Genomic DNA, 14,852 nt, shown 5'->3' with positions numbered 1-14,852 from the left:
AATACTAATTTCAGGTTGTCTAGTCCTCTGTAGAGATGGTGGTGGAGGAAAGTATATAAGTCCCAGTTTCTGGAAACCTGCAAGTATGGTTGCATCTTGGGTTGGAGATGTATCTGGTCAGAAACTGGCAGGGCTGAGAGGAAGCAGAGTTTCAAGAGGACGCCTATGAGAAAGGCTGGTTTGAAACTAGTCCTACCTCTGTGAAAACCCCAACTATGGAAATGTAGGAATTGTTTACTTCCATAGCTGATCTCTGTTATATTGTCTAATGTTTAACCTTGCCATGTGATTAGAGATTATGAAAATTCTGAGCACTGTTTCTCCCAGAACTAAAGTTCAAACCAGAGATGTAGGTAAAGGGTGAATATAAATTCACACAGAAATTCATGTGAGTTAGTCACCTTCAGAAATGAAAAGACTACGGAAAATTAGGGCCACCTGTGGTTCATCTAGTAGCTAAGATTTTTTCCCCTAAATTGGTTGTATTCTGAAAACTATTCTTTTTTTTTAATGTTTATTTTTTAGAGAGAGATAGAGACAGACAGACAGACAGACAGACACAGACACACACACACACACACACACATACACACACAGAATTTGAAGAAAGCTCCAGGCTCTGAACTGTCAGCACAGAGTCCCATGTGGGGCTCAAACCCACGAACCACGAGGAGATCATGACCTGAGCTAAAGTCAGATGCTCAACCGACTGAGCCACGCAGGCGCCCTGAAAACTATTCTTTTTTTATGCGTTTACCATGTAGTAACATCAGGAACTTTGATAAAGTTTTTGATAAAGATATTTTAGACTAAACTCTAGTCCCAAATTTGTCTCCTGTAGTGAAAATTATTAGAATGCTTTACTATGCTATAAAGTCTTTTTTTTTTTTTTTTTTTTTTTTTTGAGGAAAGGGGAGAGCAGCCTGCAAGGGAAAATGGGAGATGGGGAGCTGTGGGGACAGGGGAGTGGGGAGAGGAGGAGGGGAAAAGCTGCAGGGGAGAGGGAGGAGAGCAGGAGAGGGAGCGAGAGGAGGGACGCAGAGGGAAAGAGAGACTAGAGAGTGGGAGAGCGAGAGAGACAGAGAGAGGGGAGAGGGTGGAGGGGGGAAGAGAATGAAAGAGGGAGAGGGAAAGAGAGAGGGAGAAGGAGAGAGAGGGAGAAGGAGAGAGAGAGAGAAGAGAGAGCGAGCTATGCTATAAAACCTTATGTTCTACCAAACCTCAAGCAGGCAGAACATCAAATCGGCTTAACAGCAATATCCCCAGGTTGTTGTTGTTGTTTTTTTTAAATCTCACTTATCCTGGCAATCCATTCATCTGCGAGTCAGGGATTTGACTATAGGGAAGGATCAAATCATGTAGGAGTCTTCCAAAAATCAGAAACCCAAAGGGAGAAGTGTGGCTATTATTCCTCTAGGGAAGATACTTCCAAAGAGAATCTATATTTCCCAGGAGCCCTTTATTAATATTCTAAGTATAAATTTCTGAAGTTATCCAATAAAGCAGTTTGGGATAAAGTCTTCTACAGAAACGTTTGAAGTTTATGGAACAGTGGTTCCCCAACTTGGGCACACAGGATATACCTGAGATGATTAAAAATACAGACACCGGCTCCCACCTACAGACACAGTGTTTTAATTTAGCTGGGCAAGACGTGGGCATCAGGCCTTTCACTCCCTGCCTCCACGTTGTAATGTGCAGCAAAATCTGGAAACCACGGTTACAAAAATGGTGTCTTCAAATTTTTCTGCTTTCAGTTCTGGGACTGACAGGAAACAAAAAATCCTAAGCCCTTATTTCTGGGATCTTTGGGACTGAATGAACCAAAGAAAGCACACGGTAACACTCACCATCCTGGAACCTTTTTCACATGACCACGGTATTTACTTTTCACAGAATTTCAGGCAAAAGTATAATAGAGGGCCAGCTGAAACCACTGTGAAGCAAGTAACAATTAGGGGAGTTGTTAGGTAGATCTGTTACAGCTAGAACTATAAGCAGGCAAAGAACTGGTACAGGGTAGAGATGGAAGGACAAGGTGGGACATTCCTCAAATGTAAACCACCGCATCCCAGACTGTGGGGACAGCGAGGCCGGGGAGAAACAGTAAAAATCGAGTACAACTCCTCCTCCCATCTAAAGTTCCCACACCGTGGAAACTCTGCGTAAGTGCAACAAAGGCTGGTTCACCACACCCTGAAACCTCACGTCCTCCCCTTCTTCTGGCTGAGGGAGCCACACACTGGACCCACAGTGGAGGCAGCTCAGCAGAGGTCATCACTCCCTCAGCTGTGCAGCTGGAGTCCTTGTCTGAAAGCTACTGGGGTGAGAAGGGTAGTCCCATCTCAATGGGGCAGCTTTGGAGAAGCACTTGCCTGAGGCTGAGATGGAACCACAGCTGTCCACAGTTGTACTGCTTTATGGCCTGGCAGGAAGAACCAGCGTCAGAACAGGACTAGAGGCTGGTCTACATGAGGCACTTTTCCTTTCAGCCTTCTTCAGCTAGAGGCTGACAGAAACAGCTAACTGCCAGAGCCTCTTTTTCTTCCTGGTAACCTCCACTTGGTATTTTCAGGGTTTGTTAACAGAGCAAAACAAAACCACACTGTAGTTCTCAGTGCCAGAAAGAGGGGAAATAGTAATGCAGAGAGAGGAATGGTTGAGATCAGAGGGCGGATGCTCTTCTGCCCAGAGTGGCTCTGGGAAGCAGTGCCTCCTATAATTATAAACAGTCTGGGTTCCTTCCTCTCTCTACTCTGTGACAATAATTATCCTGAAATTTTGGGTGCTTTCTGTTATGGGTTGAATTGTATCCCCCCAAACAGATATATTAAAGTCCTAACCCCCGATACCTCAGAATGTGATCTTACGTGGAAATACGTTCTTTACAGAGGCAATTAGGTTAAAATGAGGCCATTCAAGTGGGTTCTAATCCAATATGACTGGTGTCCTAATAAAAAGGGAGGAATTTGGATATACTGACAGACACGCACAGAGAGAAGATGTGAAAGCACACAGTGAGAAGACAGCCATGTGACTGGAGTGATGACATCTATAAACCAAGAGATGCCAAGGATTGCTGGCAAACACCAGAAGCTAGAAGAGGCAAGGAAACATTCTCCCCTGGAAACATCAGAGAAAGCACAGCCCTGATAACTCCTTGATCTCTGACGTCTGGCCTCCAGAAGGGTGCGACAATAAATTTGTTTTGAACCACCCAGGTTTTGGCACTTTGTCATAGTAGTCTTAGAGGAGATAGGCCTCCGAAGTAGACCTGGTGTTGATGAAATCAGTCAGATTCTACTTCAATTAGCCTCAGTAAATTATTGCTGCTACCCAAGATTACAGTCTAAGGTCAGTGGCTCTCAAATAGGGTGGGTGGAGAACAGTGGTGATGGCAGCAAATCATAATTTCCTGGGAAGCTATTTCATGCCTAAGTTCTATACTAAGCCCGCCGATTCAGAATATGAGGAGTAAGGGATAGTTAACCTATCTTTTAAACAACCTCCCCAAGTGTATCACTGACTTACTCTGTTCTCATGTACCACCTCCAGCTGAATAACACTAGCTTAAATGAAAGGATAAAGCTCTGGGTCTTTCCCAAATTGACCTGTAGATTCAATGTAATCTCAGTCAAAATCTCAGCAAGTTTTTTTTTTTCTTGCTCCATAAAAATTCACAGATGGATCCTAGCATTTATATGAAAATGCAAAAGGCCATGAATAGTCAAGCAATCTTGAAGAAGTACAATAAAGCTGAAGATACCAAGACTCATAAAGCCACAGTTATTAAGACACTGTAGTATTGACACAAGACTAGACAAATGGATGAGTGGGATGAAAGACAGGGTCCAGAAATAAACCCACACATAGGTCACTTGATTTATGACAAATGAGACACTGCAGTGCCGTAGTGGGGAAAGGATGGCCTTTTCAAAAAGGTGCTGGGTGAATGAGGTATCCGTAGGGAAAAAGTAGAATCCTGACTCAACTCCTACTCTAAACAAAAATCAATTTCAGATAGACTATAGATCCATAAATGAAAATAAAAACAATAAAGGTCTCAGAAAAATACATAGGGGAGCATCTTTATTACTGTGGGAAAGGCAAACTTTTCTTAAACAGGATACCACAAAAAAGAAAAAAAGATAGGGGCGCCTGCGTGGCTCAGTCGGTTAAGCCTCCGGCTTCGGCTCAGGTCAGATCTCATGTTCGTGGGTTCGAGCCCCGCGTCAGGCTCTGTGCTGACAGCTAGCTCAGAGCCTGGAGCCTGCTTCCGGTTCTGCGTCTCCTTCTCTCTCTGCCCCTCCCCCTCTCATGCTCTGACTCCCTCTGTATCAAAAATGAAACATTAAAAAAAAATTTTTTAAAGATAAAAAGATAAACTAGACTTTATAAGATGAAGAAACTTCCATTCATGAAAAGGTACCATTAAGAGAAATGGCAAGATATAAAATAGAAGGTATCTATAATACATATATCTGATGAAGAGCTCATAATCAGAATATACAAAAAATTCCCACAAATTCATAAGAAGAAACATACAATCCAATCCTAAAATGTAAAAGGTTTGAACATGTACTTTGTAAGATTTCCAATGGCCAATAAGCACAGAAAAAGATGCCCAGTTTCATGATTTTCATGGAAATGCAAATTAATATCACAATGAGATACCATGTTATATAGCAAACAGGATGGCTAAAATAAAAAAGACAAATAAGGTCAAGAGTTGGTAAGGATGCAGGACAATCAGTATTATTTGGAAGTAGGAGTTATCAATTGGTTCAGACACTCTGGGAACCTGGAAATATCTATTGGTGCTGACAGTATGTGTCCCTAACGACTCAGGAATTCCATTCCTAAGTATGTATAGAATAGGAATGGGTACATATATTCCTCAAAAGACACATACAACAATTCTTGCAGCAGCATTTTACACAACAACCTCAAACTGCAAATAATCCAAATGCTCATCAGCAACTGAGTAGTGATGATGAATTACTATAAAACAACAAGAATAAACAAAGTACAACTACATGCAACAACATGAATAAATTTCACTAATATAATGTTGAACAGCTAGACATAAAAAAGGTCATACTGTAATGATTTTATTTATATATAATGTTCAAAATGGAGAACACTAATGTCTGATTCTGGCAGTCAGAACTGATCTTTTTTTGAGGGGGTTAGCTATTGGAAGGGAAGTAGGAAGGGGTTTCTGGGGTGGTGGTAATAATGCATTTCTTCATGTAGGTACTAATAACCATTTAGTGGGTTCACTTTGAAAATTCAATGACCTGCATGCTTATAATTTGGGCACATATTTATATTTCTATTATTGTTCAATAAGACATATTAATGTAGAAACAAAAATACTTGGGTTTGTGACTCCTGTAGATGAGTACTAGGATCAGCTGAGGCGCAAACTAGTTCTGTACTTTGGGCAGTCTGCCCGAACTCCAGGGTAGCGAGAATCAGTCTAGTATCTAATGCAATAGTACTTGGGGGGATGGCAGGGGAGGGTTTCTACTTTCTTCATCCATTCTTTCTCCATACTGATGCTTGATTCTGTAAGATTTTTAAATAGAATAATTCTAAGGAGCAGCCTAAGCACTGAAAAGCAGAAGAGAGCTAGGTAAATGGGAATATGCATAGTATGTACTGAATGATACAAGAAAATTTTCAAAAGATGGGGATAATCAGAGTCAAATAAGGAGAAGGCAGGTTGTTCACTAAATTAGTTCAGGGTTAAAAAGTTTCATTAACTATGAGTTCAATGGGGGTAGAAAAGTATTCGATAGCAGTCTTTTAGACTTTTTAAAGACATACTAAACAGAAAATAGAGTACAGCTTGTGGGAGGGGGAACTACTCAATTTCTCACCATAGCCTTTTTGTCACAGAGCTTGTTGCTATGGAGAAGGCCATGAAGGCAGCAACTAGGGGAAATAAAGGATCTGGCAGGAGTAAGCACAGTGACAGTGGATTAAACAAAAATTCCTTGAGCAATTAGCAAGTAGCAGGGCCTATAAATGACACACTTTCCATTTTTTCCTAACCCCTACCCTTCTAAAAGTACATGGGCTTGGTTTGCCACTATAATTTAACTCAAATACAGAGAAGCCTGAATGGGCCTAACAAAGCCTAAGCCTGGCAGACAAAACACAGGCCATTTAGCAATGCTGCCAGGGGGAATCGGCTACCTACCCACCCCTATCCTGGGGAAATGATCTCCAGCTGCCTAAATTATAAAGTTGATGCCCTATGATTTCTTTGTTCTGTAAAGCCTGAGGGAGATAGGATAATGAAGTATCAGAAGAGGTACAGAACAGCCTCTTGTTTCATAAAGCAGTCAGAGGCAGAGAGAGAGGAGAGAAAGAGGGAGTTCTTACTGGTATCATTAAGAGGCAGCAGCGACCTGGGAGCAAAGCTCTGCCTGAACTGGTTTGAAACTACTGCTGTGGGAGAAAAGGCTGGTTGCCAAGTTTGTTAATAGCTTCTGCCCATCATTGTTACAGCAGCTTTATCAACCAGGGCAGGGCCAGGACCTGTTTTTAGCAGTGTAAGCACTGAGACCGGAGGGTTCAACAACATCTTCCAGCAGACCTCACCACAACCAATGATTAACAAAGACAGTTCTCTCTTCTGTCCCTCACAAATGATCACAGAACTGTAAATATCACTGCTGGAAGGACCACAGAGATATGCAGACCAATCCCCTTACTTCACAAATGAGGACACTAAGGCCCAGACTAGTTAAACGACCTTATTTCTACCTCTTGGAATCATATGCCAAAGCTCAATTAACTGGGGCTAGTGATGAGCCCCAATTTATACTAGATTGTTATTTATTTCCTAAGTATCACTTACTGGGTTTCATACATGAGTATCAGGAACTAAATTATTTGTTAAAGATGGCATTAATAACAAAGTAGGTCTGTCTCTGAGCCCATCATAGACGGTTCACTTACTGAAATATCAAAAGAATTTCATTTGAAGCAATCTTGCATCTCTGCCAAGCCTGCAGTCTGGCCAACTGTACCACCCCACTCTGGGCTTTGCTGGGCTGAGAGGGGTGGTGGTGGTGACAGGGCACAAAATGACATCTCTCTCCCTTGGAGATTTAGTTTATTTTGCAATTTGCAAAATGAAACTCAAAAAAAGTCCATAACTGAAATTTTTCCTTAGGGTTTCAGGATTTAAATATGTGACAGTGGGCAGATAACATAATCCAGAAAGGTATATAGACACAAAACTGCCCGAAAGCATCCCCTGGTTATAAGCTGCTAGGTGGGAAAAATGTGTTGGCTCTTGTTTTGGGTGGGGGGAGGGGTGAGAGAAAGTAAGTATTGATTTCCCTAATGTTTCCTTTGTGTGGCTGCTGTTGCCATGTGGTGGTCTGTTGCTATGAAGACTTGTGGTGACAGACAATGGCTGCTCGGCTCTTCATGACTGTGCTATTGGTGGAGTGGTTTCTGCGGGAGTCAGGCTAGCAAGCAACTGGCTAAGCAGTGGAGAAAGCTCGGTCACCGTGCACCATGTCTTCCTCCAGGTGAGTGCTGCTGCCTGAGGCAGGACTGAAGGTGAGGGAGTGTTAATTATAGCCAAGGAAAAAGAAACCAGAAGCTGAGAACCAGTGTAACTTTCCCGTATAAGTATCTAAAATTAGATACTTCACTGTTCACACACACACTTTCCTACATCAGGATCACAGAATAAAGCAAGGGTGACTACCAAGGTTACCATTTCCATAAAAGAAGATTAATGGACAGACCCTTCTTTTTAGTGAGAAGAATAAAGACCTGCAGTCGGGATCTGCAGTCAGATGAGGATGAAGAGCTGCTGAGGCAGGTTCTCAGCGGAGCTACCACAGGCAAACTTACTTCCTGCTAAGCAAAACCACTGCCGATTACTCTGATAATGAGAAAACTGCAACCCATACACCAAAGCACAAGGCTCAACCACGGAGTTTGAAGCAGGGCCAAATGTTCTCCTGGGTAATAAGGGCCAGAGTCATAGAAGTCACCCTGGGTCCGGGCAGAGGTCGGCTATTTACCCACCCTCTTTATCCTCCCACATACATACTCTTCTTTCTATCCTGGAGTATATTTACACTTTTAGACCACATATAATGTAAAGATCATCTCGTCTCTATTGCAGTTCAATACAGTAAACCACCAGATACATGTGACTATTTAAGTTTAAATTTAATAATCCTCATCAACAGGCAACTGACAGAATGAGAAGATATTTGCAAATGACATATCAGATAAAGGGTTAGTATCCAAAATCTATAAAGAACTTATCAAACCCAATACCCAAAAACCAAATAATCCAGTGAAGAAATGGGCAAAAGACATGAATAGACACTATTCCAAAGAAGGCATCCAGACAACTAACAGACACATGAAAAGATGCTCAAATCGCTCATCATCAGGGAAATACAAATCAAAACCACAATGAGATACCACCTCACACCTGTCAGAATGGTTAAAATTAACAACACAGGAAACAACAGCTGTTGGCAAGGATGCAGAGAAAGAGGAACCCTTCTGCACTGCTGGTGAGAATACAAACTGGCGCAGCCACTCTGGAAAACAGTATGAGGTTCCTGAAAAAATTAAAAATAGAACTCCCCTATGACCCAGCACTAGGTATTTATCCAAAAGATACAAAAATGCTGATTCAAAGGGGCACACTTACCCCAATGTCTATAGCAGCACTATCAACAATAGCCAAATCATGGGAAGAACCCAAATGTCCAATGAGTGATGAATGGATAAAGAAGATGTGTGTGTGTGTGTGTGTGTGTGTGTGTGTGTGTGTGTGTGTAATATTACTCAGCAATCAAAAAGAATGAAATCTTGCCATTTGCAACAACATGGACGGAACTAGAATGTATTATGCTAAGTAAAATAAGTCAGAGAAAGATAAATATCATATGATTTTAGTCATACATGGAATTTGAAAAACCAAACAGATGAACATATGGGAAGAGAAGGAAAAATAAGATAAAAACAGGGAGGGAGGCAAACTATAAGAGACTCTTAAACACAGAGAACAAACAGGTTACTAGAGGGGTGTTGGGTGGAGGGATGAGTTAAATGGGTGAAGGGCATTAAGGAGGGCACTTGCTGGGATGAGCAGTGGGTGTTATGTGTAAGTGATGAATCACTGAATTCTACTCCTGAAACCATTATTTTATGATATGTTAACTAACTTGGATTTAAATAAAATTTAAAAAATAAATTTAATTATCCTCAGTATTATGTGCCATATTTTAGGGTGCTCAGTATCATATGTGGCTAGACTACCATTTTGGACAGCTTATTTCCATCACAAAAAGTTTTAATGAACAGTGTACATCTAACCCAAGCCCTCATAAATTAGAAATCTAAGGCCAAGAGAAGTTAAGAGACTTACCCAAGATGACACAGCTAGCTAAAGGTATGATCTGTTCTGGAATCCAACTTTCCTGACACTAGTTCAGATATCTGTTCTGTACTAGAGTTGGAATGCTTAACTGAGGTACCCCCAGCATTTCCTAGAATTCTTTTTTTTAATGTTTATTTTTGAGATTGAGTGTAAGTGGGGGAGGGGCAAACAGAGAGGGGGTCGGAGGGTCGCAAGCAGGCTCTTCGCTGACAGCAGTGAGCCTGACATGGGAATCAAACTCACGATCGCAAGATCATGACCTGAGATGAAGTCAAGCACTCAATTGAACCATCCAGGTGTCCCTCTTTTTTTATGTTTTTTTTTTTTTTTGAGAGAGGGAGAAACAGAGGAACAGAGGACCCAAAGTGGGCTCTGTACAGACAGCAGAGCCTGATGCAAGGCCTGAACTCATCAACCATGAGATTGTGACCTGAGCTGAAATCAAGAGTCAGTCATTTAAGTGACTGAGCCACCCAAACACCCCAGCCTTGTCTTCCTTAAAAGCACCATAAAAGCCAGGAAGCAATTTTGACTCAGCAAAAGTATATGGTCTGCCTTAAGGCTTCTTATACATTGTTTCTGGGACCTTGTGTTAAAGTAAGCCCCTCACGAGGAATGGACTTGAGACCTATTATTTCAATTTGAAGTGAAGTGGGACAACATGAAATCAGGTGGAATCAGACCTCTGCATAAAAAGCTCTCAAAAAAGCTAAGGAAAACATTCCAAGTTATACTTCGGTCTTAACAGTACTAACGTTGAACCTAGTCAAGGAGCATCTTTGCAGTGCTGGCTATATTATGGACAGCCTAAAAAGAGATGAAATCTGCCAGAATTTTAAAATGTCTCCAAGGCAAGGTTTGCACTGAGAGAGAAGAAAGAAGGAACACTGCATGACCGGTAGGCAAAGAAACCAGGAAGAATTGAGGCCATGACCCCTACACCTGTTCTCAGCAAGGTGGCTCAGTTCTACAGGGACCTCATGATCCTCCATTCCCCTCAGAGGCCAAGCATTCACAGCTTCTCTCTAAGCTCTAAGGATTTTTCCATTTGAAGATAGTAGTTTGCTGTGCAAAGAGACAGACAGAAATACAAAGAGTCGGGTAATAGACAAAAAGCCTAGGAGGCTGAAGGATTTTTTTAAAAAAGTATCTGTACATAGTTCTTATTATTAACTTGAGGACTGACTCAGTATACTAGATCTTATAGATCTGCAGAGAATGATCTTTGCAGGAAATCTCTGTTGCCTGAAGATGAAAAGGAATGTAAACCAACTCTGATCCTGGTTCAGACCTTTGCCAACTGACAGTTCAGGTGAAGGCCCTTTGGGAGAGCCAGAAAGCAGAGCAGAAAATCTGTAATTGCAGACAAGTTCTCTTTCCCTTGCAATGAATGGGGGGCGGGGGGAGGTACCAAGCCCTGGAACACAATATAGTAAATGAGAGAAAATATGGTATAAAATGTAGGGGAATTAAAAATATTATAGATATAAATAAATGAGTGATCTCAAACCTGGTGACAATAGTATTTATTCTGAGTTCCAAAGGTCTAGAATTTTGTGAAGTATTTGATATGGTTTCTGTGTTCAAACAATATTATAATGTCTGTTATATTAACACAGATCTAGAAATGACAACTAGATGTAACATTCATTCATTCAAATCAATATTTTTTAGGGCCTACTATAGATGCCAAGTGTTTAGTATTAGATATTCAATGGTAAGCAAAACAAAGTCCCTGGGCTCACAGAATTCTAAAACAGTGGAAGGAATAGACATCAATAGAAAAATATAATTATATAAAATTGCAAACTGTGATAACTACTATGAAATAAAATGCAGGGTGCATTCAAAATGTAAAACAGGGAAACTTGGTAATAAGCTGCCAGGTACAACCAAAGAGCCGTTCAGAGCAAATAATTTAAAAACAAACAAACAAACAAACAAACAAACCCTGTGCTACCATCCCCTTGGCAGGGAGGGAGAACAGAGATTCTCAGATAAAAAGGTATCCACTGTTTTCAGGAGAGTGAAAGGGTTAGTGCCTCACATTCTTGCAAAGTTTTCACCAAGTTAACATATATGAGAAGCCACCATAATAAAAATAGATAGAATAAAGAGGCAGGAAATTGATGTCTTCTATCTTTAATATATTAAGGCAAAAGGCCCCGAAGGTTGCTTGGTGTCATAGAGCTGTGGTCTGTATATGTTTGTCATTCCAACAGACTCTGTGGCTGTTCAGACGTTTGGCCATAGGCAGATGGCATTTTCAAAAGTAGAGATAGCCACTTGTCATTTCCAGATTGTATACTGAATACACATATCAAGAGTCAATCTCTAGGGTCAACCCCTCTCTCCACTGTCTCTGCATTAGTTTCTAACACAATAGAATTTGTTGTTGTTGTTGTTGGCATTATTGTCTCAGGCACACAATAAGACCTATCAGCAATGTTATTCTGAAAGCTGAAGCTTTACTATAAGGAGACAAAACCAGAAAGCTTAACCTGTATTACATCAATGCCTACTATATGACAGAGTTTAAATAAATAGGGAGGGGCGCCTGGGTAGCTCAGCTGGTTAAATGTCCGGCTTTGGCTCAGGTCATGATCTCTCGGTTCATGGGTTCGAGCACCGTGTCGGGCTCTGTGCTGACAGCTCAGAGCCTGGAGCCTGCTTCAGATTCTATATCTCCCTCTCTCTCTGACCCTCCCCTGCTAGCGCTGTCTCTCTCCCTCTCTCTCAAACAAAAACAAAAACAAAAACCATTAAAAAAAAAACTAAATCACAATAAAATATTCAGAGGAACAGACTTTGATTAGAATGACCAGAATGAAATGCTTGAATTTCTATTGGCAAACTGACAAGATAACTTATGATAATTAGAGATAATGAGCTGTGCTCCTCTGGGGCTCTAAATTCCAGAGTGGGGATGCTTTGAACGTCTGGTTACTGATGCAGAGACCTGAAGGGACTCTGAGGCCCAGCCTCTATAAACCACACATACTTTGACAAGAACTTGGAATCTTTATTAAAAAAAAAAAATCTATGTGCTGAAATCAAATTGCCACAAATGGTACCAAGGGATCAGAAATACCTGATCAAGTTCCTTCACACAACTATTTTTTCAGGTTTATGAACTTCCAAAATAGAAGAGACTCTGTTCTCAGGGGCAAATGGAACATACAAGCGGTCTGGATGGTAGCCTCAGGCAGAAGCACCCTGCAGTGAGCCAACTGCTTAGTGGATGCCTGAAAACAAGACCATGTAAACATTTCCCTGTTGGCTAGGCCTATAAAATCTGTACTAAGTGACAGATGCATGAAGTGGCGTGGGTGGCTGGGCAATGAGGCAACCAGTGGGAAGGAGCTGGCTGCACCTCCAGGTGTTAAAAAAGGCCAAGAGTTGCATATTCAATGAGCCAACACTAAGTCAATTTAAGAGTGACTGTTTTCCATTTCCTTGATTCCCACAGCTGTCCTTTTATTACTTTTTTCTCTTGAAGGCTGACCCAAAGTTCATTTACATTCCAATTCTCCCAGGATTAGAGACACAGTGTGAACTACCTGGCCAGCACTTCACAAAGGACTGCTTATATGCCAGGGCGAATAATGTGGATAGCCACAAAAGGAAGACGATTAATTAAAAAAAACCTGGCAATCTCGGGTTACCTGGGGGACTCAGTGGGTTAAGTGTCCACTCTTAATTTCAGCTCAGGTCATGATCTCATGGATTCGCAGCATCGAGCCCCACATCAGTGGAGCCTGCTTGGGATTCTCGCTCTCCCTCTCTCTCTGCTCTTTCTCTGCTCCTGCTGTCTCTCTCTCAAAATAAATAAATTAATTTTAAACAAATTTAAAATAAAATAATTTTAAACAAACTGGCAATCTCCAGAAGCTTCACTATTTTACTAAGAAGTTTGCTGTGATCTGGGTAGGCGTCACTAGCAAACTATGGTCACTTAAGACTCCTAATAAATATTTGGTGTTGTTTACAACGATTAAGCCCCTGTTGGCAGAAGCTTGTTGGGAAGGGATAGGAAAAGGCACACATAGCACTTACCATCTTCTGTTTCCTGCCACACAATGCCCTCGAGGTTGACACTTGTCCCAGGTTCACAGGGGCCCAGGCATTCAGGCTCTGTAGCTAGAGCCACATCACATGTGTTGACCCCAACTGATCGGGTACGAACCATGATCTGCTCACAGGGGGATGAGATGTCATTATTGACCACTGGCACCAAAAGGTGCAGTGGCAGCACTGCTGGTGTAGAGACAGGGGACTCCATCTGTAAGGGAAGAGAAAGTAGTAGCTGAGTTGCAGAGAGAACACTGAGAGGAAATAAATACCTTCTTTATATTTAATCTAGTCTTAGATTTTTTCCTGCCAGTATGGAAGGTTCTAAATATAAGACTTTGGTCCTTCCTTTCAAGTTCTAGCTCATGATACAACTACAAATCTAGTGTTTATATGAGCGCACCCTGTGGTAGGAGAAGCCCTATTTCTCATTAATGGCTTTCCTCATAAACTGTGCTTAGCTAAAAGTATATTTAAAAATGTGGGGGAAGGAAAGGGGAAAAATAGTTTCAAACAGAGAGGGAAGCAAACCATGCAACTCTTAAATACAGAGAACAAACAGGGGTGATGGGGGTGGGGAGCAACAGAGAGGGGGAAAGGAGTGATGGGCACTGAAGAGGGCACTTGTTGGGATGGGCGCTGGGTGTTGTAGATGTAAGTGATGAATCACGGGAATCTAGCCCCAAAACCAAGAGCACACTGTATACACTGTATGTAGCCAACTTGACAATAAATTATATTAAGAAAAATCTTGTCTCATTTAAAAATCTCCAGTGATAGAGAACCAGGTCCAGACTTCAACAGTAACAGAGCACACAGATTGATGTGAAAGAAAAGGCTTCTGAGGCATGTTCTACTGCTACCACTATGTTTCCCATCAATCTGTCATTCGACAAGTAATACATTAGTCAGTTATAAAATCCAAGAATACAGATAGGGATAAAGAAGGAGAGAAATATCTAGATCCCAGGAATGTCACTTCAAGAAGATTAGAACCTTAACTCATCTTTAGCTAGAAAGACATCTACTTAAAAGTTATAGGAGGATTAGGAGCAAACTGATGGGGGTTTCTAACTCTTAGAGATTACAACAGCAACTGGTTAATAAGAATAGCATTTTGGAGCATGAATCTAACATCAAATTTATTTGTAAGAAACAGCAGGTGCTGTTATGATCCAGAAGCCTATTCATGGCAGTCTGTAGGTGAAGTAGATTACACACATGCACAGACAGAAACAGGTGAACACAATAACCAGCAATCTACCTCTAAAACTAGAATCTCGGGGGAAACCTGGGGGGCTCAGTTGGTTAAGCATCTGACTTCAGCTCAGGTCATGATGTCACA

At 41.4% G+C, this 14,852-nt stretch overlaps 1 protein-coding gene and 1 long non-coding RNA gene across 2 annotated transcripts in view; one reads left to right on the top strand and one right to left on the bottom strand.

Moving 5' to 3' along the window:
* The window catches only part of ZNF609 (zinc finger protein 609), a 212,111-nt gene that overhangs the window by 42,648 nt on the left and 154,611 nt on the right, over positions 1 to 14,852 (bottom strand). Inside the window, exon 3 of the mRNA XM_029950722.1 lies at positions 13,493 to 13,718. Within this exon, the coding sequence (XP_029806582.1) occupies positions 13,493 to 13,718 (226 nt within the window). The remainder of the gene's footprint in view (positions 1 to 13,492; positions 13,719 to 14,852) is intronic.
* The window catches only part of LOC115301037, a 102,184-nt gene continuing 94,750 nt past the window's right edge, over positions 7,419 to 14,852 (top strand). The window contains exon 1 of the long non-coding RNA XR_003912950.1: positions 7,419 to 7,553. This is a non-coding gene — a long non-coding RNA (uncharacterized LOC115301037). The remainder of the gene's footprint in view (positions 7,554 to 14,852) is intronic.

The sequence above is a fragment of the Suricata suricatta genome, chromosome 9 (genome assembly GCF_006229205.1).
Source record: "Suricata suricatta isolate VVHF042 chromosome 9, meerkat_22Aug2017_6uvM2_HiC, whole genome shotgun sequence".
NCBI lineage: Eukaryota > Metazoa > Chordata > Mammalia > Carnivora > Herpestidae > Suricata > Suricata suricatta.
The sequence above is the reverse complement of the archived record's forward strand: the minus strand, read 5'-3'. Positions and strand labels throughout refer to the sequence as shown.